The sequence below is a fragment of the Littorina saxatilis genome, linkage group LG2 (assembly GCF_037325665.1).
Source record: "Littorina saxatilis isolate snail1 linkage group LG2, US_GU_Lsax_2.0, whole genome shotgun sequence".
Classification (NCBI taxonomy): Eukaryota; Metazoa; Mollusca; class Gastropoda; order Littorinimorpha; family Littorinidae; genus Littorina; species Littorina saxatilis.
In genome coordinates this window covers 16456916-16481796 of record NC_090246.1, presented here as the reverse complement: position 1 = coordinate 16481796, position 24881 = coordinate 16456916, and the positions used below count along the sequence as shown (strand labels likewise).

Here is a 24881-nt window from a genome sequence, read left to right as displayed (position 1 = left end):
GCCAAGCCAGGAGATGAGATTATACAGGATTGTCGGGGTGGACTTTCTTAAAATGGGCCAATGTTTATTGGAAAGTGTTACTGAACGCAATGGAATGCTGAATATTACGTATTTGAGTTCTGGCTTGAAACTTTCACCACTTTTAGAATGATCCAAAGCATTGTCCGAGAAACATTCTCTTCCTTTCTTATCTTGCACGTTGTTTCTTCCTCGCAGACCAGTTTCTAATTGACCAATTATCAGCCCGGGAATTTGCATGTTATAAGATCATTCATCAACTTGGACACATATCACAACTTAACAGCCTTGCTGCTTAGAGCAACGTGGGCATGCTTTGCAGAAATAATTGCGCAGATGGACATGTATTGACTAATTTCAAAGAAAATACTCTAAACCGAAATAAATAGATTTTGGGGAGCATTTAATAATAATAATAATAATAATAATAAGAACATTTATATAGCGCTAAATCAAAAACTTTCGTTAAAAAGGCTTGCTCTAAGCGCTTGACATCTAAACTAAAAACGTCATTCACACTCTTTCATTCAGTATAGCACCATTCACACAGTTGTTATTCTGTACAAGACAATAAGTTAGTCTAACATTTAGAATGTTCATAAGATGAAAACAAGAGAAAACCAGACTGATTAAAACAACTGCTTAGTGCTAACAAAGCATGAATCTTAATGATAACGTAATACATGTTTAACTGTTAAGACCATAAAAAACCTATATGCTAAAATAACTTCGAACTTTTAAGAACTTCTTATAAGATACACAGCACATCTAGATAAACACCAGAATGATAAAACAAAAGGCAACTCGTTAAAACTATTAAATGCATCAATGTCTAAAACACGAAAGACTCAAATATAAGATACACAATTCTCTAGAATTGTTTATTTAAAACTGAAACCGACCTGCTCAAGTAAACCATACCCACCCCCTCCCTACCCACCCCAACCCTCCTCCTACACTAAATACTAATTATTTCTACTCTTAACTTCCCAACTACACGTTATCCATAAACTATGCACAGGAACATGTGTGTCAGCATTATGTGGCACCGACATGACTTGTGCATATCTAGCTTACAGCTAAGGGTTAAAGTTAAAGGACTACTGCATTTCACTTTCTGTTTCATCTGTATGTGCGTGAATTGTTTTTCCAAATCATTGCGCCGACACGCAAGCCAGCGATGTAAGAAAATCTCGAATGCGACCATTGTAACCCACAGCAAAAGAACACGTTTAAGCCGTCACAGTGTCCACTTGAATGCTTGACACCCACATTTTTTTTCTTCTACAAATACGAGGTATGATCCAAACAAAATGATCAAACCGCGATTATAAAAGTCTCAGGCCACTGATCATAAAAAGTAATTTATCCTACATACGTGAGAGAGACACTCATGAGATGATTATCGTTCAAAAGTCTGGCAGGGACCTGTTTTTCCACTGCTTATAATGTCAAAGTCACCGAGACAAACGTCATTATAGAAAAAAAAATTGCGCTCGCTAATTCCCCTCGAGGAATTTTTAGAACACAACACGTCACGCCACACTTTCCAGAGTGACGTTTCTTTGCCCTTGACATAATAGATTGCACGAGGCTTTAGAAGAGATCGAGGTTCTAAAACAAGCGTCTTCAATTTGGCTGCCTCGACTGCGAGACGTTTTGAATAAAATACACGTAAGTACAGTAGATAGGATAAAAAACGCTGGCGCTGGACCCGAGTACTCTTCAGACTGGCTCGCTCCCCCAGTATGAAAGTTTTTGTCTTGTGCACGTGGATTTAAAAAATAATTATTTTTTTAAAATTTATTTTACACAATTAAAAAAATTATTAGAGTAAAATAAAACATTAAAACGTTCATAATAAACAATAGTAAACAAGAATTTTAAAAAAAAATAAAAAAATAGACCGCCCATGCCGGGAATCGAACCCGGATCACTTGGATTTAAAAAAATATATATATATATATATTATTTATTTATTTTACACAATTAAAAAATTATTCAGAGTAAAATAAAACATTAAAACGTTCATAATAAACAATAGTAAACAAGAATTTATTAAAAAAAATTTAAAAAAATTTAAAAAAATTAAAAATAGACCGCCCATGCCGGGAATCGAACCCAGATCACTTTGGCCATAGTCGGAAACGCTTTCCACCAAGCCACCAACTCTATCATTCGCCAGTGAACTCAAATGCCTATAGTCCTCGCGCAGTGGTACACGCACGCAAAGCACGCAAAGCACGCAAAGCCTGTATTGTCGCTGGCTTGGCTGAAAGCCGGGTGTCGTTGGCTTGGCTGTTCTTTTTGCCTCCCCCCGCCAAACCTCCCCGCCGTTAAGAGTCGTTTTTGTGGAATATTTGGCATTTAGGTCCCAGGTAAACATTATGAAGTTTTAATACGATCAATCGGACCTATTATCAAGTTAGTGTATCAACTTTTGAACGAACTGCGCCCAGTAGTTTCCCAGCAATAAGCTGTTAAGTCGAGACGAACAGACAGACAGACACACAATTAAAGTCTGCAGGACCCTCCTACTGCGTACTCGGGGATCAACAGAATACTACATGGCTTTCTGTGTCGTACCAGATTTACACTCGTTGCTTTTTGGCTCACGTAAGTGTAGCCTATGCGATGGTAAACTTTGTCTGTCTGTGCGTGCGTGCGTGCGTATGTATGTATGTATGTATGTCTGTGGTAGAAACTTTAACATTTTTGGCTAAACACCGAAATACTCATTTCACGTGGTTAATTTTCAAGCACCATCTTCAAATTATTGAAGCAATGATCAACATTGTGTCGGCATGTGTGTAGTTAAAGCGTGTATCCAAAGAAAACGGGTGGTGGGGGGTTTTGAAGGGGTACAAGCAGTTGACTGGTTTGTGTCGTGTTTGGCATGTAGACGGCAGGTCAGGTGTCAAGATCAGGTCAGGGGTCGCGCGAAGGATTGTGGTCCAGTTCTCACCTCGCCGATTCGCCGGGGAAGACGATTTCATGTTGTTCGGTTTCTAAGCTCCAGAAAAGTAAATAAAGAAGATACCAAAGGGAGATTTCCTACAATTTGATCTGCACAGCGTGTTTCCAATGTCCACGCGAGGAAGAGCTGTCGAAAGCGCGGCAGTCAGTGTCGATCTTGCAGCCGTATCCCGGTAAGTTCAGAGACAGATCTAGTGTCTCCCACTCTGATAACGTGTCACCTACTGTTAATCCGTTTTGTTTTAATTTCTTTTTATTTCAGCAGACACGGATGTCAAACACAGTGCTAGGCAGTCACCTCTAGTGAAATGAGTCGATCTAAAGTGCCTGTAATGTTTGGATGTCTTTGCTCGTGGTTCGATTTATGTGAATTTCAAGACTTGCAGTAGAGTCTCAAGTTAAGTTTACTCTGCCCGAAAAAAACTGTCCACCATTTACTTGAACATGCAGATATAAGGAAACGGAATGAATCTGTTCTCAAAGTCAAAATGATCACGATTTTTTCCTCAGATTCAAAACATGCACTGTCATGGTTTTGTCTGTACAATTTAGTAAGTCTTAAGTACTTTGCAACAACTTCCTTGAACGTGAAAGACAGTTTTTGAATGCTAGATCTGTATCGCGTTTCATTCCAGACTCGATCCTCTCTTTGATTGTAGATCTACTGTTTGCTGTTTACGCACTATCATATGATTCGCTATGTAACGTTTGGTAAGCTTACCTTGCAACAGCTTTCTTGTCTTTGTTGGCATTTCTGGCTGTGTTGACCGTCAGAATTATTTTAAGAAACAGGCTGCTGCAGTCGACATGTTTCGCATATTGTAGGGTTACCATGCTGCATAGGTAAAGTGGCTTGTATAACCTGACTATTCTGTTTCAAAACACTGTTTATATTTGTGTAGGTTGTAGTCATCATAACTAATCGCATTTTGCCATTTGTTTCAGAAAGGAGGTTAACCTACAACAAGATCGACGCTATGTCAGATATATGCCTCAGCCACATGAAGACTTCCGAATTTAGATCTACTCGGCATGGTGACAAGTCTTGATGAAAAGTATAGGACTGAGGACAGCAGTGGAAAAAGTGCCCACATGGCAGGTACCTAACCTATTACCCTAGTCATTTTATCTGTTTGCCTTCTTTTGAAAATTATAATGGAGTTGATATGATGCGTTAGTTTTAACTGTGTGTGTGTGTGCGTGTGTGTGTGTGTGTGTGTGTGTGTGTGTGTTTGTGTGTGTGTGTGTGTGTTACGGAGTGAGTGAGTTTGTGTTATGTTACTGTTTGTTGATTTATTACGGGAGCCTTGAAGGCTTCGTCTCTTGTTCAAATAGTGAACAGCTCGCTTTCGCTCGCAGTTCAATATCTAAAAAAAAAACTCGTGTAAATTTGGTACGACACAGCAAGCCATGTAGTATTCTCTATATATCATTGGAAAGGACAACCATTTAACTGGTATAACTCTAAGATATGACGTCATTTAGTTACTACGTCATAAATGACGAGGTTTTAAAATACGTCACTTTTGGGTTGTGTTTCAAAACGGGGTCTTTTGTCAAGCGCCATGAAAATCTTAACTTCTTTGAAATAATGTAGCTGGACGATGGTTCAAAGAAAATGTATGCAAAGTTGAAGAACGTTACATGAATCAATGCTGTTCCATATTCTGCAATCCGGCAAAAGAAAGGGGAAATCGAAACTGGGGAAAAGGGGAATAACTCTCACAAGCCAAAAAATCTTTCAAAGAGTGCTTCAAACGAGAATAATGTAGCAGCTGTGTCATTATTTAAGAACTAAGATTAAAACGTGTACATACGAGTATAAAGTTCAAAACTTAAACTTTCATATGGAATAGTCCAGAGAATTCTACTCAATGATCTTCCGCTTCAAAAGCTGGCCGCAAAATGGGTGCCTCATCAGCTGACAGGGGAACGGAAGGAGCATCAGGGTCCTCTTGCACGCGATCTGCTCAACCGTTGTGAACCCAGTAGACCCAAATTTGTTTCTGTCTTTCTCTCTCTCTCTCGCGCTCTCTCTCTGTTTGTCTGTCTGTCTCTGTCTCTGTCTCTGTATCTGTCTCTCTCTCCCTCTCTCTCTCCCTCTCTCTAATCTACTTAGCCATCCGGATAAACGCCCAATACACACATCGGTCATGATAGCCCTTCGTTTAAAGCTACCATCCTCCTGACGTAATCGACCACTTGTTCTATCATATATCTGACAAGGATTTTACTTTCCATTGGACAAAAAATCAACAGCCTGGCTGCTTCTCATGTGAATCAAAAGAAATTTAAATGTAGTAATTTCTGACACAAACCAGGGAGTAACATAAATTAATTTATGGGAGACCATAAATGTATGTTTGCTCAGTTAAACTTCGCAAATGGTGTCTCTCAGCAAATGAATTTGGTCACCAATACCAGTCTGCAGAGAATGTAACCAGGCCGTTGAGTTTTGGCGAGTGTGCAAGTGGAAAGATGCTCTTATCCTATGTTTGTTTGTTTGTTTGTTTGTTTGTTTGTTTGCTTAACGCCCAGCCGACCACGAAGGGCCATATCAGGGCGGTGCTGCTTTGACATATAACGTGCGCCACACACAAGACAGAAGTCGCAGCACAGGCTTCATGTCTCACCCAGTCACATTATTCTGACACCGGACCAACCAGTCCTAGCACTAACCCCATAATACCAGACGCCAGGCGGAGCAGCCACTAGATTGCCAATTTTAAAGTCTTAGGTATGACCCGACCGGGGTTCGAACCCACGACCTCCCGATCACGGGGCGGACGCCTTACCACTAGGCCAACCGTGCCGGTCTTATCCTATGTAAACGCCTTGACAGATCTGTGGTTGTGTTCACGATCTTTACACGGCACGTATGGTATACAGCGTATTTAAATTGCGGACGTCTATCCCCTTACAATGAAGGTCAATTCGATTAAAATTTGGTTTCGTTTAGAACTGGCTCTCGTCCCTAAAAAAAAACCACACTGCATGAATGGAGGTTTCGCCTGACACTCTTATCTGTTCTATTTGGGTCAATCGTGTTTCTATGGGAACAAAACCATGATCTGCTCTGATGCAATCGGGGAGATAGGACTTTATAGAGAAATAGGTTAGTCTTGGGGCACTGAGATTTCTGCTCATACGTACAAGGCAAAAGTTACAAAGACGACATGAAGTTTGTTGCTCTGGTTTTACTCTGCGTTTTGGCAACGGCCACGGGTACGTGAAACAACTTGTCAAAAATCTTTCTGTTCTGTAAAACGATGTTCGTCCTTGTTCGTTGCCGTCTCTTGGCGTTGCGTTGTTTGTTTGTTTGTTTGTTTGTGATTTTCCAGTTCATTATCTGGCACTTTATTTTCGTGTCCTCTTGTGGAATTTGACTGATTTCATTGTCGTTCCAGATACTGTTCTTTGTTTAGAACAGATCATTCTATTTTGAAAAATACAAACACAAAAACAATTCTAGACTTTCCAAGAATACAGAATACAGTATTTATTGAGCCAAGTGACATTAAAAAACATTTAAAGCACAAGGAATTTCGCGTAGTGTTGGAAAAATCACGCACACACACACACCCACACACACACAGACACACACACACACACGCCAGGGGCGGATCAGTTGCTTTGTAAGGGGGGGGGGCACTTTGAATCGAAAGTGAATATGATGGGCGCGAAGCGCCCGAATTTGCTAGGGGGGTCCGGGGGCATGCCCCCCCCGGAAATGTTTTTGCCCAAAGAAGCAAAATGGTGCCATCTGGTGCCATTTGAACTTAGAAATGGTCATAGAATCAGCATAGAAAAATCTTTTTTTTTCTTCTTTTTTTTTTTCTTTTTTCGGGGGGGGGGGGGGCACGTGCCCCCTGTGCCCCCCCCCCTCGTCCGCCCCTGCACGCCCACACATACACTGACATACACACCAACACACACGCGCCCACACTACAGCAGTCACGATCACACCATCACACGCAGGGCAGACATGAGGTAAAACAAATGACAATCATCTATTAAAAGAAAATGTACAAAGAGTGGTCTAAGATGCAGGTGGAAGGGTCTACACAGAATACAATTTTATAAGGCGCAACATGAAGCATTGTTCATGATTTGTGCTCTCGGGTGTATCATTGTTAACTTCGTAGTATGTGGGCTTTGAAAGCATATTACATTGGTGTATTTATTGCCATTCTATATTAATTATTTATTACTGTCTTTGGTTTGAATAGTTGTGTTATCCGCGCCCACTTAAGCAAGCTTTCATTTCGAGATAAGTATTATTGTACATATACTATTGAATTGTAATAACTTTTTTTGTTTCAGCTGCACCAAAGCACACAGAAAGAGCTGGTATGTCTGCTGATTTTATTGTGCAATTCTCTGTCTGTATCTTAATCATGAAATCTACGACAAGAGAGATTTGGACTAAAACATTATATTGCAACGTTTTGAGGCTTATACACGTTCGAGAGCATGGGTGTGAGCTTGAGAGAGAGAAAGACAGACAGACAGACAGACAGGCGGACAGAGAGACAGAGAGAGAGAGAAGGGTTTTCATCGTGCCGAAAAATCGATTGGTGAACGTTTTTAGAGGTCTAGTGAGGATACATTAGCAATTCATTTGTTACGGATTTCTGATTGACTTCTGTTTTTGCTTGCAGCGGCAGACATAAAGTGTTCAACTGTGATCTTCTGTCTTTTTTGCAGCGGCAGACATAAAGTGTTCAACTGTGATCTTCTGTCTTTTTTGCAGCGGCAGACATAAAGTGTACAACTGTGATCTTCTGTCTTGTTTTGCAGCGGCAGACATAACGTGTTCAACTGTGATCTTCTGTCTTGTTTGCAGCGGCAGACATACAGTGTTCAACTGTGATCTTCTGTTTTTTTTTGCAGCGGCAGGCATACTGTGTTCAACTGTGATCTTCTGTCTTGTTTTGCAGCGGCAGACATAAAGTGTTCAACTGTGATCTTCTGTCTTTGTTTGCAGCGGCAGACATAAAGTGCTCAACTATGATCTTCTGTCTTTGTTTGCAGCGGCAGACATAAAGTGTTCAACTGTGATCTTCTGTCTTTGTTTGCAGCGGCAGACATAAAGTGTTCAACTGTGATCTTCTGTTTTTGTTTGCAGCGGCAGACATAAAGTGTTCAACTGTGATCTTCTGTTTTTTTTTGCAGCGGCAGACATAAAGTGTTCAACTATGATCTTCTGTCTTTGTTTGCAGCGGCAGACATAAAGTGTTCAACTGTGATCTTCTGTTTTTTTTTGCAGCGGCAGACATAAAGTGTTCAACTATGATCTTCTGTTTCATCAACCCTTGCATGATTCGAACCTGTCCTACCGGAACCACGTGCACGTGAGTGAGAGCTAGACTACCATTTGGCTTTCTTTCCTCAACGGCACAGTGCTATTGGGATTGTATTATAATTGTTACTTCTTTAGTGGTTCTGTTTTAGTATGTATTTATTTATATATGAGCATATTTCAGTATTGCAATGTTTTAGTGTGGTTGTGTTGTGTGTGTGTGTGTGTGTGTGTATGTGTGTGTGTTTGTGTGAGTGTGTGTTTGTGTGTGTGTGTGAGTGTGTGTGTGTGAGTGTGTGAGTGTGTGTGTGTGTGTGTGTGTGTGTGTGTGTCCCAAGGACAGATTGTAAGAAAAGGCCCAGCCTTAAATCTTCGTTCTTGTAAATAAAGTTCAGTTCAGTTAAGTGCAGTCCTTCCCTTATACATTTTCGGTTCAACACCAGAATGAAGCTTTAACATAGGATAAGACCTCCCCTCCACCTGGACAGATACCAAACACCAACAGTCTGGGTGCAATTCACAGATGACTCTTTTTATGAATTCATTTCTTTGGATGTTGATTTTGGTACAGTCGAAGAAGTGACCAGCTGTCCATAGCGACCATGTACCACTCCAAAGGAGGTTTTCTTCTAAATAATTCACCTTTTCATAACGACCACCGGTCCGTTACGACCACGTTATCGTTATAGACAGCTAGGTTCGACTGTTGATATATATCCAAGTGCAGGATCGATGGTCTTATCCGATGTAACAGTCTGAGTAAATTTGAGATAGTAAGCAAAAATGTTTTCTCGTAAGGTACTATGTTTTCAAATGCTCCATATTTTCTTGTTTCAGAAGCTGCAACTGCTCCGCGAGGTGTGAGCAGATACCTGTAGAATGATCACAAAACGGCTTGCTGTGAAGCATTTTAAAGGATGTGTGGGTAAATAAATCTCGTTATATTTGTATTGTTTAGACTTTGTTGTAAGTATGCTGCTATTTTGCAATCATAAGCTAACTACAAACAAGCCGCTGCTACATCAATAAACACACGCTGAACAGATGCATTTAAATACACACAGACTAACGGACGTACAGACAGACAGACAACCAGACAGACAGACAGACAGACAGACAGACACACACACACACACTGCGCCTTTTTTTTTTACAATCTGTCCTTCGGACGAACACACGCACACTAACACACACACACACACACACGCGCACAAACACACACACACACACACACACGCCGCACATACAGCATTGTCACAGTCTCTCTCTTTAAATCACGTATACTCTCGAATTGTATCAACAAATCCACTGAGTGTTTGAGGTGTGTCCCCATTAACATTTTATTGAACCAATTAGAACAAAATCAAACCTGTTCAAAGATCTTTATGAATATATTGGTCATCACGTAATAATAACTGGCAGTGTTTCCAAATGGACTGTATATTCAAATGTCGTTTCGATTACAAAAATACATAGCAAGCACAAACAAAAGAGAACAACAAACGCAAATAAACGACGGTTATGAACCCACAAAAAGAGAAAAGAAGGACGAAGTTGAAATTAACAAATGACTTCGTATGGACAAATGTGCACGGTAATATAACAGAAGACTTAACTCTACCTTCTGAATTTTCTGGTCCAATTTTCAGCTCTTTCACATACAGAAGCAGAAATAATGTAACCGAGTGCCGTAACACTACGATCACCTCGGGAGGCGAAGTGCAATCAATCAGGATTGAAAATGTTAGGGCTAATTTCTTAGCCCTATAAAAACTGTTATGCAAACCCGAAGGTTTCCATGAACATACAGACAATCGGAAACCACCAGACCCCATCACAAACAGAATTCCACAATCAACCGGTGTTGACTTAAAGGCCAACAACTCGGGTGCAGAGTCTGCTGTGAAAGGAGCGGTAGCCTCCCCTGTCACAATAAGATAATCAAAATGGACTGAATCTCCAGCCCCTGAGGAGAGAGACTTGGACCAGGCCGACGACCCTCCACGAGAAGCTGCATGGACCTGTGGAGGCTCTACATAAGACCACCAGCTTCATATCAAGAGCTGGACTCCAAGTGTAAAGGCGAACGATAAGAAGAAGTAGAAGATAATCAAAATGATGCAGAAAGAATAAGTGTTCACTGAACACACAAAAGGAAGAGATATGTGTGAAAACTAACGGACAAGCAAAATAGGGTATATTCGAACTTCTGAGAAAAAAATGAGCTTTAAGAGTCATGAATAATAACAAAGCATGATCAGCGCCATGCAAACAACAGATTCATTCTGTCTTAAGTTTTAAAATTCTAAACATATAGGGGTCTAGCGCCCGGGTTTCTTGGATAACAACTTGGAGGATTCAATAATATAAGCATATGCTTGAGTACGGATCCTTATTGTCAAATATAGGGAAAAAAAAAAAATTAGGTGTGGTTAAGGTAACATAGCCAAAAAAAATAGGGTAGGAAGGTCGGCAATCCCTTTTTTTTTTTTTTACTTTTTTTTTCTAATGTGTACAAATTAAACCTAATTGACAGGGAAATAAGTGTGCGACTCGAGCGCTTTCGCTTTCATTGCGTTTTCTGCACTGGTTTTTTTGTTTTTTTGTTGACAAATGTAATAAGTTATAGGGTCGGCCCCTAAAAATAGGGTAGGTCGGGTTACCGTAACCACAACTATTTTTTTTTTAGGCCTAGTATGTATGTCACGATATCAAATTTGATTAATGTTTTGTTTAAACCAATTCAAGAGATACGGAATTTACAAAAAAAACATGCACACAACAACAACAACAACAACAACAACAACAACAACAACAACAACAACAACAACAACAACAACAACAACAACACAATCATTTGGTATGTGCAGAGATTTGACGCTGTTGACTTCGAACCAAACAACAAAAGAAAATTGTGACCGATTTTGTCAAGTGTTCAAGACAAGTGCTCGAATTTTGCTGCGACAAGCAAACAGACGTACCGCATCCTTAAGAACGACGGATGGACAAAACATCATCACAGTGTTTCCGTCAGTGACTTACATTACAACATTGTACAAACAAATCCAAGCAAAATAGCCTTCAGAATTAAAAGTACTGAGTAGGTTATGTGGTTCTGTGATGTAGGCATAATGAAATCCAGACTATTCCGCGTTTCAAACGACTGACAAGATAACAAAACTAATGACTCTGTGTATTCTCACAGGGCTCCAAGCCTTAATATTATTGACTGCAGATGCGGTAAACGCAGCAGAAAAAAGGAAACAAGCAAAGCATCAAAATGTCTATCATGAACCCATGTACATTTACCTAAATCTATCCCGTCATTGGACGTCTATAGTAAACCTTCTTTACATTGACCTAAATCTGTCCGAGCATTAGTAGCGTCGTTCGAGCATGCGCCTTCTGTACATAGCCCAGTGGGATAGTTTGGGTCTCCGGGCGGCAGACTGTTGTCGCTGGCAAGACAGGCAACAGATTTCGTTGAAACGCTTGGAGCGGCATTTGAAATTCAAGCCGTTGGATTTGGCGCAGAAGGAGTACTTGTCTAGGCACTCGTCTCCGCGTTGTACACCTGGAACAAGAAAAGCAAATGCTTTATACGACACCCCTTCGTCATGTCCCATTACAGTGGAATTTGACAAGGGTCGACCAAAATGTCGTGAGATCATCAAACCCCAGAAGTGTGCAAAGTTTCAAAACTCTAGCTTCAAAAACATCCGATATAACCTCAACGTTAAGTTGTTTGTCAACGGACGGCCGGACGGCCTAACACTGCTAATTCCTAAGACTCTCCTGATTACTCAGGGGGAGTCAAAAATGATTGTCTTGTCATCGCTACGACCATCTTGCGGACGTTCTAATATACGTCACAGCAACATTTCTTTCTTTGTATCTTCTGTCGTGTCTCTTGTTCGTTCACGTTGGGGGCCCGGTAGCTCAGTTGGTAGAGCACTGGACTTGTGATCGAAAGGTCGCAGGTTCGAATTCGGGCCGGGACGGACACGGGTCAACTTTATGTGCAGACCCAGAGACGGAAGCCATGTCCCACCCCCGTGTCATCACAATGGCACGTAAAAGACCTTGGTCATTCTGCCATAAGTGCAGGTGGCTGAATACACCTAAACACGCAGACACCTGGGTAGCGCGACTCCGTTGCTGCTAGCTTTCCACTGGGAGGAAGCGACCCGAATTTCCCAGCGATGGGACAATAAAGTAATGAGAGAGAGAGAGAGAGAGAGAGAGAGAGAGAGAGAGAGAGAGAGAGAGAGAGAGAGAGAGAGAGAGAGAGAGAGAGAGAGAGTTAAAGGCCGTTAGGTCGAGGTTCATGTAAACGTGTTGATTCGTCTGAATTAAACGTTCCAACACTGTAACCTTTCTTATTTTGTTATTCTGAATTTGGAAATTATCAGTCCATCTGCTTCAGATATTGACAGACAGACAGACAGACAGAAGTACATACTAAAACATTCCCAGTCTTTACATCGTTACTCTCTCAAAAGTTTTGCCTGCTCACATCAAGCGACATGAGGGTGCTGAAATCACTTGCATGTTTTACTGCTTCGGCTCTGGATATTATGGATACAAAAACGTGGATGAAAGTGCATACACATTAACAGGATGTGCGTGCTAGTAATTCCGAAGGAGTTTCCCCTTGACATTCGCTGGAATCTAGGGATCGTTAATGTGCGCACAGTCTTTTTGCATGCCTAGCCAACAAAGGTCGTACGATTCCTTACACTCTAAAGCCTGCAATGAGCGTTGACGGAAAGTAATTCAAAAACATCCCCAGCAATACCTAGGCCTCCAACCCCCGCCCAAATGCACACACTTGGCGGTGCAAAGCCAGCGCGCTACCGACTGGGCTGCGTACCCACGCTTCAGTGAAAACAACACAGGAATCATCTTAGAAATAATGAACGTTGACTGCAAGACATTACACACACACACACAAATTATAAAAAAAAACAAAAAACATCAACAACAACAAAATACGCTATATCTGGGCATCAAACCCAGGCCGATACAGACACACTGGTTGCAAAGCCGACTGGACTGGAAATACTTGAAGAAAACAGCAAAGAACGCACCTTTGCATCGTCTCTTCTCGCATCCTCTGGACAGTGCTGGGGGAATGTCCTTGCAGTAGATGTCATCAGAGTCCGTGTCGGGGTCACCGCAGTACACTGTACGAAACTGTCGGCCTTTTCCGCACGTCACTGAACACTGCCAATACAGTACACACAGTTCGGGTGAGTAACAGGAACAGATGATTATGATGATGATGATGATGATGATGATGATGGTGTAATAGAGTTGTTGTGTGTGTTATCGAATTTAACTGTTGTCGTGTAGAATATATTTTTGTCTCATTCAAAGACAAACCCATGGCACATTTGCCAAATACGATACATAAAACCAAAAATAAGTGGAGTATAAGTCAAGGGTCTGCCTAATTACCTTAATCATCAAGGTAAAATCGCCAATAGGCGCTACCAATTTCATTTAAGCTAAAGGCATGTTTTGTATGGACGTCTCCTGACGAGGCTACCCATGATCCTTCATCAAGCAACGTTGTTGTTGCTAGCTTCAATCGGTAGGAAGCGACCCGAATTTCCCAGCAATGCGATAATACAATGAAAATGGAATCCCCCCGGCCCCCATATCATTCCGGACATCTCACCTCTGACCAGTGTCCAATGGTCCAGTCGAGGTTTCTGCAGGGCGGGGCGGTGCAGTTCCGGGTGTAGGCCGGGGTGGAATCCTGGTCACACATCTCCATGCCGACGTCCTCGAACGTGTCGTTGTCAAGGTGATGGCGCTGGCAGATATAGCCCTGGGTCTCCTCCCCCTCCTCCCCGCTGCACTCCTCCGCGCTGCACGCGCTCCAGTCGTTGGTCATGCTCCACATGTACCTGGCGAAAGGTAAAGGTAAAGGTAAAGGTAAAGGTATTCCCAATCAAAAAACAAGAGTGGTAAGGTTCATCGAACGTTTAGTTTATGACAAGAATGGTAGGTTATAAAGGTATTCCATTAACCACGTTTTGGTAGCGAGAGGTTAGAGATCTAAACTAGCCTATATAAGCCAGCGTTATGAAAGCAGTGCCTATCGCCTATCGCTCGCTGCCTTGGCCTTCTCCGGCTCAAAGTAGGGTCAGGTACCCTTGTCCAGCTGGGTGGACTAGAGAGGGTCCGGAAAATAGCGGGTATTTGTATTCGCCTTGATGTTTCCAGGAACTGATTCTTGTCATTGTCCTACTGTACAGACATCAAAGTCCCTAAATACATCCCGGGACTAGATTTAGGGGGGGTGTCTTGGGTTCTAGAAGCCTCCGTCTCCTTATACAGCAAATGTACCTTTTTACTCAAGGAGAAAGCAAAATACCCCTTTCAAATGCAAAACTTCAACAGCAAATGGATGGCAAGGTGTTGTGCCTTTACCTAATTTTGAAAGCCCCTCCCTCTCATGCACTAGATCCATCATGCGTTCACCTGGTACGCGAGCAGGGTTCCCGTGAGCAGGGCGCCTCGTCCTGTCTGGGTGGTTCCAGGAACTGACACTTCTCGTCATCCTGCTCCTCCTGCGTGTCCTTGTCGTAACACGCGTGCATGATGGACGTCACACCTGGGACAGGAGCAAACCAAGACAAAGTACTGTACTGTATTTCAAAAGGCTCACTCCGCCTCATTTTTTTTTTCGTTCATGGGCTGAAACTCCCACGGCTTTTACGTGTATGTCCGTTTTTACCCCGCCATTTAGGCAGCCATACGCCGCTTTCGGAGGAAGCATGCTGGGTATTTTCGTGTTTCTATAACCCACCGAACTCTGACATGGATTACAGGATCTTTTTCGTGCGCACTTGGTCTTGTGCTTGCGTGTACACACGGGGGTGTTCGGACACCGAGGAGAGTCTGCACACAAAGTTGACTCTGAGAAATAAATCTCTCACCGAACGTGGGGACGAACTCACGCTGACAGCGGCCAACTGGATACAAATCCAGCGCGCTACCGACTGAGCTACATCCCCGCCCTACTCCGCCTCATGAAAACTCTGCCTCGCTTCATTATCTGAGATCTTGCCAGGCTTTTGCTTGGGATAAGACAACCCCTTCACTTGGTCACTTACCAAAACAACACACCGGCACGGTTGGCCTAGTGGTAAGGCGTCCGCCCCGTGATCGGGAGGTCGTGGGTTCGAACCCCGGCCGGGCCATACCTAAGACTTTAAAATTGGCAATCTAGTGGCTTCTCCGCCTGGCGTCTGGCATTATGGGATTAGTGCTAGGACTGGTTGGTCCGGTGTCAGAATAATGTGACTGGGTGAGACATGAAGCCTGTGCTGCGACTTCTGTCTTGTGTGTGGCGCACGTTATATGTCAAAGCAGCACCGCCATGATATGGCCCTTCGTGGTCGGCTGGGCGTTAAGCAAACAAACAAACAAACAAAACGGGACTGATTGTTGTGGTGAGTCGGAATGTGTTAAAGACGAATTACCGAAAAGGCACCGGTGTCTTTCACAACACTCATTCTTTACAACACAACCACTGTGTACAGAGCGGACACAGGCTATTCATTTGAGGTATGTGTCCAGGTGGACGGATGGTGTTATTCCATGTAAAAGTCTGTGATCAAAGTTTGGCCACACAAACAAGTGTGTTTTCAATGACACGGCAAAAAATAATCCCAGAGTCGGTAGGTCGGTGTCTTTTTTGATTTTGTTTATTGATTGGTTTGTTTTTCATGTACACAGACGAATGTGTCCCCATGCTGACGGAGAAGAGTAACTTTCCTGGCAAAGTCGGCAAAATCGTATGTTATCCTTTATAACAAAAGAATTCTTTGAAGGGTAAACAAAAAACATTCCAGGGTCGGGAGGAAAATAATAACGCCGGTCGGGGGATGGGCAAAAAGGAAAGTTGTGTGTTGCTTATTACAAACAATCACATACCTTCCCCACAGGTGACAGAACACTGTGACCAGTCTTTGAACATCCACTTGTACTTGCGCCTTTCCAGCGTGAAGTCATTCTTGTTGATGCTGTACTTGTACGTCACTGAGGCCTTGCTTTTGTCCCCATTGGGGTACAGCTACAATAAACAAACAAATCATGTTTATCATTTGTAATGATGCTGTACGTTACGTCACTGAAGCCTTGCTTTTGTCCTCATTGGGGTATAGCTACAAGAAACCAAACAATGATTGTTAAACTAAGAACATAAGCCAAACCAGTATGTGTGATTTAAGTGTGATTTACCAGAGGCGGATCACATCAGTTTTAAGGGGGAGGGGGAGGGGGGGAGGGTCCACATATCGCAGATCGACGACGCGAAGCGCCCGAACCTCCCATGGGGGTCTGGGGGCATGGCGTTTCGGAAAATGTTGATAAAAACAAAGACAATGGAGCAATCTGGTGCAACCTCAGCTAACAATTTACCCAACTACCTTCCAAAACCGTCATTTAGAAGACAAAAGCCGGCTCCTTGGAAAATTGTGATAAAAACAAGGAAAATGGAGCAGTGTGGTACAATCTGAGCCATCATTATATTTAGTCAAGTTTTGACTAAATATTTTAACATCGAGGGGGAATCGAAACGAGGGTCGTGGTGTATGTGCGTGTGTGCGTGCGTGTGTGCGTGTGTGTGTGTGTGTGTGTGTGTGTGTAGAGCGATTCAGACTAAACTACTGGACCGATCTTTATGAAATTTGACATGAGAGTTCCTGGGTATGAAATCCCCGAACTTTTTTTTCATTTTTTTGATAAATGTCTTTGATGACGTCATATCCGGCTTTTCGTGAAAGTTGAGGCGGCACTGTCACGCCCTCATTTTTCAACCAAATTGGTTGAAATTTTGGTCAAGTAATTTTCGACGAAGCCCGGACTTCGGTATTGCATTTCAGCTTGGTGGCTTAAAAATTAATTAATGATTTTGGTCATTAAAAATCTGAAAATTGTAAAAAAAAAAAAAATATATATAAAACGATCCAAATTTACGTTTATCTTATTCTCCATCATTTGCTGATTCCAAAAACATATAAATATGTTATATTCGGATTAAAAACAAGCTCTGAAAATTAAATATATAAAAATTATTATCAAACATTTTTTTTCGAAATCAATTTAAAAACACTTTCATCTTATTCCTTGTCGGTTCCTGATTCCAAAAATATATAGATATGATATGTTTGGATTAAAAACACGCTCAGAAAGTTAAAACGAAGAGAGGTACAGAAAAGCGTGCTATCCTTCTCAGCGCAACGAATACCCCGCTCTTCTTGTCAATTCCCCGGGCACTGCCTTTGCCACGGGCGGTGGAGTGACGATGCTACGAGTATACGGTCTTGCTGCGTTGCGTTGCGTTCAGTTTCATTCTGTGAGTTCGACAGCTACTTGACTAAATATTGTATTTTCGCCTTACGCGACTTGTTTTTTCTTTATTTTCAATTTTTCTTTTATTTTTCTTATCTTTTTCCCCCCCTTTTGTTATATTTAGTCAAGTTTTGACTAAATATTTTAACATCGAGGGGGAATCGAAACGAGGGTGTGGTGTATGTGTGTGTGTGTGTGCGTGTGTGTGTGCGTGTGTGTGTGTGTGTGTGTGTGTAGAGCGATTCAGACTAAACTACTGGACCGATCTTTATGAAATTTGACATGAGAGTTCCTGGGTATGAAATCCCCGAACGTTTTTTTCATTTTTTTGATAAATGTCTTTGATGACGTCATATCCGGCTTTTCGTGAAAGTTGAGGCGGCACTGTCACGCCCTCATTTTTTAACCAAATTGGTTGAAATTTTGGTCAAGTAATCTTCGACAAAGCCCGGACTTCGGTATTGCATTTCAGCTTGGTGGCTTAAAAATTAATTAATGACTTTGGTCATTAAAAATCGGAAAATTGTAAAAAAAAATAAAAATTTATAAAACGATCCAAATTTACGTTTATCTTATTCTCCATCATTTGCTGATTCCAAAAACATATAAATATGTTATATTCGGATTAAAAACAAGCTCTGAAAATTAAATATATAAAAATTATTATCAAAATTAAATTGTCCAAATCAATTTAAAAACACTTTCATCTTATTCCTTGTCGGTTCCTGATTCCAAAAACATATACATATGATATGTTTAGATTAAAAACACGCTCAGAAAGTTAAAACAAAGAGAGGTACAGAAAAGCGTGCTATCCTTCTTAGCGCAACTACTACCCCGCTCTTCTTGTCAATTTCACTGCCTTTGCCATGAGCGGTGGACTGACGATGCTACGAGTATACGGTCTTGCTGAAAAATGGCATTGCGTTCAGTTTCATTCTGTGAGTTCGACAGCTACTTGACTAAATATTGTATTTTCGCCTTACGCGACTTGTTTAGGCTTTGGGAGGGGGTTTCCGGAAACCCCGGAATCTCCCCCACCCCCCCTGGATCCGCCCCTGTTTACGACATGTACCTATTTCTGTGGACGTTTCTATCACACATTACAGTAGCAAATTCGTTTTACTGGCATTGGGTTACAGGCTCAACAAGTACATGTACGCGTTCAAGGAAGGCGCAACATTAGATTGTTTAAAAGGAAGTAAAACAATTGTTTAATAACCACCACAAAAAACTCATACGTGTGCGCGTGCTTTAGGAGGAGGTAGCAATTGTTAAGAAAGAAGTGACAAAAATCGTTACCTCACGTGCACGCTGACTGCAGTAAATCAACCATAAATCCAACTAAAGAATAATTGTCCCACTTAAAAAAGAGCGTTCGTTTAAACTATCGCATACCTAGTTAAAATCCTTGAGCAGCAGAACTGTGTACATGGGCAAAGAAATTACACATGTGCATGTCCTCATACTCAAAACTTCTCGAAATTTAATGTCTGATTCTGCCCAAAAGGATTTATTCCTAAATCATCAGTTACAACTTATCATTTAAGTCAATGATATCACGACGAAGCAGGAAGTACATGCAAACGATGTATATATTTTTCTAATGTATTCAAACTTGCCCGCAGCAGCCAAGACGGTATAACCGCGAATCATTTATACAAGGAGCATCAGATAAACAAATAAACTCACCATGACCTCCAGATTTGTCTGTATGGGCCCCCGAGATTTGAGACTCTGGCGATCATATTTGGACTCGTATTCAAACCGTGCTCCGGAAACGATGAAATCTCGGGAACTCTCGCGTGTCTTGGCGCCATTCAGTGGATACCTACCGTAGTCAGCTTCCTTTAAAGCTGAAGAGAAAACAATTATAATCAGAAAAGAAAGGGAAATGTGTGTTGAGCACAGAAAAACGAAGGTAGGTAATTTTGAACGAGTAAAACCTTGTTAGGTAATCTTGAACTTTAGTGTGTTAAATTCATACCTCGGAATTCAGAGGCATTTAAGCCTCCAAATTTGCAGAACCTGCACTTGTCAGTAAAACAAGATCCATTTGAAGTCACGGAATGAACTGTACCTTAGTGTACGATTGCATTTCGTTTACATGCGTCAAAGACGGAAGTATCCATTTAATCCGTCAGTGGAAGTAACTCTGTCGTGTGAATGATGTCCCTTGGTTGAACACGTAAGCATTATCGTGTCATTTCGTCGATCAAACAACCAAATTAACTAATTATGCTCAAGTTTGGAGCTCAATCCGTCAATTAATTTCACGATAATTGTTCTCTGGCTTCTTTACAGGGACTTGTATAAAAAAAATAAGTAAAGAATGCTACAGGATTCCTAAGTATGAATTTAACACACTAAAGTTCAAGATTACCACCTTGTTAATGATGTTCTCTCGAAGATCTACGTATAAATCTGATAACCGGAAGGCAACAACCAGGGGGTGGCAACCGAATGTCGAGAGCCGATGTCGATTTGTCCACCCTTTTCAACTCTGATTTCGCACACATATTTTCAGTCGAGCCGTCTGTTACGAATCCAGCACCACGTAGGTCATGAATAAACCGTGGTAAAGCGATGAAAGGAACAGAACGTCGTCACGCTCATAAGATAATTGCCTATATCATTTTTTGATGTTTAGAGAAAAACGCAAACAAACTTCTTTTGGTTTCTGAACAATCTGCCTATCTCATTTTCGAAAACTGTTTATCTCGAGCGGTGACAGCTGAATACACGTGAGATAAAAAGCTGACAGCAACATTTTCAATCAGCAAAGCTGTATAACAACCCACACAAATTTTTCATACCTTCAGTCTCAAGTTCCTGTATCAAACAGAAAAAGTGCCTAATTCAAGAAACGAGATCGGCAGTTTTGCTTACGTTACCGTGGCAATGGTTTCCGATGATCTGAGCGTTTGTTCTCTCTAACACATGACAGGTACACTTCCAGTAGCTTCCCCTGTAGTCTGACTGTAGAAATTCCTAACCCTGTGATAGGTATTTTTCTTATGAGCGTGACGACGTGCTGGATCCGCTTTGACTCAGTGGAGAGCGATTTTGACACTCGACACGGCATTTAAAAGTGCGAGTCACACATACCAATGAAATGTTTAGCTGCTCCTTGCTTGATAACTTCAATATCCCTGGCCCCTTTAGGGAGGTAAACAATGGATTCGTACTTGTCTTCTGAAAGAAACAACAATAAAGCAAATTCAATCAATACCGTGGATAGTGCATGTTACCTCTCTACAGCTTACACAGTCTGCACAACTATGATACACAATACAAAACATGTCACCGTTACAACACGTCCTCAGACAAATACAACATTAATTTGCGCAGAAAAAAAAAGAATCCAACGCACGCACGCTCGCACACGTACACACACACACCACACACACACACAAACACACACACACACATACACGCACAAACACACATACACACACACACACACACACACACACGCACACACGCACGCACGCACGCGCACGCACGCACGCTCACACACACACACACACACACACTCACACACTCACTCACCCACACACACACACACACACACACACACACACACACACACACACACACACACACACACACACGTACACACACACACACACACACACACACCACACACACACATACACACACACACCACACACACAAACACACACAAACATACACACACACACACACACACACACACACACACACGTAAACACACACACACACACCACACACACACACACACTCACATACATACACACACACACATACACACACCACACACACACACACACACAAACACACACACACACTCACACAAATACACACAGAAAGGAGAAAGAAAGGAAGATAAGAAAGAAAACCCCACAGAAAATAGGGGACAAAGTTATGACTATTATCTACCATCAACTTGACAAGCTGACTCAGAAGGAGTCAATTAAGCACACAGTTCTGACTATAAACTTTGTGACAAGTATTTGCTCTGAGCTGGACAAAATGAAAAAAAATAAAACTAATCAAGATACACAAAGGACAAAAACAACACACATAAAAACAGAAAATGTGAAAATGCAACATGCACAAAATATCTTAAACAAATAAGGCAGGCCGCTATTTAAAGATCATTCTGATCAACAAAGGGGAGTAATTCGCTCTAAATGCATACGACATTAATTTTGTAATAGAGTAAGTGAGGGTTATTCGGAAACAAACTGAGAGAATAACAATCATTGAAATGAACAATTTAAGCGACTTCCAGCACAGTTTGAGAGCGAACCATACACACAAACAACCTATCAAACTATCAGGAGATTCAGATTCACATAACTGATTAAGTGACCCGTTCCAACGAAAGGGTCAAAGTCGCTGAGGCCGAACAGAGATAACAGCAATACACCTGAGCTGTGGCCAACATTTTGGATTTTGAGATTATTATTAAGTGGTTATTTACCAGCTTTGGGAGGTCTGCTGAACCGACCGGACACGGTTTTACATTGTGAATTGTCGCCCCCACATATACCACACGAGTCGTAGTCCTTGGTAGAGTTTTGTAATCCGTCGCAGCCCACAGACTGAAACAGTGGGATATTTTTTAAATGAATTATTTTCTTGAAACCGGCCAGCGTCAATCTGCCACACTATGTATCATCAGGTACGTTCTTTGTTATAGACAAAACAAATCAATACTGTGACAAGGGAAACAACCGCAGTATATTACCCTTTAAATTGCAGCAAGACGATTGCTTCCCCTGGATACCATTTTCTCAGTTTTGGTGTAATTGGCATACTTCGTATGTTCTTATAATTTTTGTTCCATTGATTTTTAAAGCTAAATTCCTCCAGCAGTCAAGATGCTGTGTGCTTTACTTTAGTTTCTTATTTGAGAAAGCAAGTGACACACGACTTAAAGTATGCGTGCATCCTTCCACAGCTTGTTTGTTTGTTTTTGCTTAACGCCCAGCCGACCGCCACGAAGGGCCATATCAGGGCGGTGCTGCTTTGACATATAACGTGCGCCACACACAAGACAGAAGTCGCAGCACAGGCTTCATGTCTCACCCAGTCACATTATTCTGACACCGGACCAACAAGTCCTAGCACTAATCCCATAATGCCAGACGCCAGGCGGAGCAGCCACTAGATTGCCAATTTTAAAGTCTTAGGTATGACCCGGCCGGGGTTCGAACCCACGACCTCCCGATCACGGGGCGGACGCCTTACCACTAGGCTAACCGTGCCGGTCCCACAGCTTGTGCGTTCACCTAAAACTGACTGAGCGCTTGAACATTTGAGTCAAATATATAATTGTAAAATGCAGTCAAACATTGTCATTGTTACGACAATCTTAGGAACATTCTGAGATAAGTGACAGCATAAGTTATTTCTGTATGTTGTGTCTCTGGTCTGTCCACTGTAAAGGCTGTTCGATCGTAGTTCTTGTGAATGTTTCGTGTTGCCCTGAATTAAACGTTCTAAACATAACAAAAAACAATTCTCAGATGCAAACTCGAGCAGACTGACCAGACACGTTCCGAGGTAGCAGATGTTGGAGGGGTCGTCGTAGTCGCATGGCGTGCCGTCGGACACAACCACGTCAATGGTCAACACCTCCCGCGTCACGCTCGACACGCACGTCTGCTTGCACCGCTCGCTCTCTGCACACAGGAAACCAGACACGCGTTTCGTGGAGGCACGAATTGCTTGTGGATAGCCTCTTGCAATGCAAGACAGCGAGATTGTAGATGAAACTTCTTCTTCTTCTTCTTCGTTCATGGGCTTAGACTCCCACGTTCACTCATGTTTGTAGCACGAGTGGATTTTACGTGTATGACCGTTGTTACCCCGCCATTTAGGCAGCATTGTTTCCATAACCCACCGAACTCTGACATGGGTTACAGGATCTTTTCCGTGCGCACTTGGTCTTGTGCTTGCGTGTACACACGAAGGGGGTTAAGTCACTAGTAGGTCTGCACATAAGTTGACCTGGGAGATCGGAAAAATCTAATCTCCATTCTTTACCCACCAGGCGGCAGCGACCGGGATTCGAACTCACGACCTCCCGATTAGGAGGCCGACGTCTTACCACCCCGCCACTGCGCCCGTCTTGTAGATGAAACGATTTGGGGACTAGTTCGGCAAGAATTAAACAAGATTTGTTGTGTTTTATACCAAACAACTCATCTGCACTCTTCGTTAAACAGCCGTAATCATCAGCCAATCGGATTGGCAGCTGTGCAGTCGTCATTTTCACTTCTAAGGCATGCTAGCCTACTCTCGCGCCAAATCCTAGCTTACCTCGCAGCGAGAATTTCCCAAGAAACGCTACCTCCTCGCCCCACTCACTTCACTCGCCAAATCTCGCCGCTGAGAAACGGGGGACAGTTCTCCTCGTAGACCCGACTGCATTATGGAAAGCAGGTAGAACGTGAGAGGGATTTACCATGTCCGATAGTTTTGACATGTAGGAGACTTTCTGACATAACCTGTGTTCTCAGACTCAGAAGACAACAGGACAGTTGGGCCTGGATTGGAAATATGGGTAGAAACATTGTTCTGTCAGAAGACGTCGTACATGTCAAAATGATCGGAAGGTCGACCGGCAAGGGGTCAGGGGTCAGAACAAGTCAGATCAGAAAAGAATGCGTCAATGGCTGAAGATCAAGGATTGAGAATAACACTGCATTACAATGTCGGACCATCTCACCTTTTTTGGTCTGGTAAGACTTCCAGTCGTGTTGTCCGGGTCTGATGTCCATGTCATTCCACACAGCACAGTGCGCCTCCCTCGAGTCGTAGAACGTGTCACAGTCCTGTGTTGTGCACGACAATTAAAACCCAACTCTTTTGCCGCGATGAATTATACTTTTACTTGTGTTTCAAATGTCACAGAGAGTACTGCATCAAGAGAGATAACAATCGTGGATGGTTTGTGTTAGATGGACTATACACTATGCATAAACACAAATGTAAGCCAACAGCTATGATTTTGAAAGTAATTAAGGATATCAGAAGGCTCGGTGTATCAGTGTTGCTGCTGACCATAAATTGAGCAAGACAAAACTGAGCAAGTAAACAAATAAACGTATGAACAGACACACAGACACACACACACACACACACACAACCACACACACACATACCCCCCCCACACACACACAAACACAGACAGACACCCCATTAAGTACCCACACACTATCAA

At 42.2% G+C, this 24881-nt stretch overlaps 1 protein-coding gene and 1 long non-coding RNA gene across 3 annotated transcripts in view; one reads left to right on the top strand and one right to left on the bottom strand.

The window, feature by feature from the left end:
- Nucleotides 1–6103: 6103 nt before the first annotated feature.
- LOC138955811 (uncharacterized) lies at nt 6104–9244 on the top strand. Its single transcript, XR_011452378.1, has 4 exons — nt 6104–6219; nt 7318–7344; nt 8264–8348; nt 9134–9244. It is a non-coding gene; the product is annotated as an uncharacterized lncRNA (long non-coding RNA).
- Nucleotides 9245–9605: 361 nt separating this feature from the next.
- Nucleotides 9606–24881, bottom strand: part of LOC138958332 (A disintegrin and metalloproteinase with thrombospondin motifs 3-like) — a 43909-nt gene continuing 28633 nt past the window's right edge. For both annotated transcript variants that reach the window (XM_070329448.1, XM_070329449.1), the window contains 10 exons: nt 24387–24492; nt 23204–23337; nt 22134–22254; nt 20774–20860; nt 19358–19521; nt 16247–16385; nt 14789–14921; nt 13980–14211; nt 13387–13522; nt 9606–11870 (listed from right to left, as the gene is read on the bottom strand). In XM_070329448.1, the coding sequence (XP_070185549.1) occupies nt 11674–11870; nt 13387–13522; nt 13980–14211; nt 14789–14921; nt 16247–16385; nt 19358–19521; nt 20774–20860; nt 22134–22254; nt 23204–23337; nt 24387–24492 (1449 nt within the window). In that variant the 3' untranslated portion in view covers nt 9606–11673. The remainder of the gene's footprint in view (nt 11871–13386; nt 13523–13979; nt 14212–14788; nt 14922–16246; nt 16386–19357; nt 19522–20773; nt 20861–22133; nt 22255–23203; nt 23338–24386; nt 24493–24881) is intronic.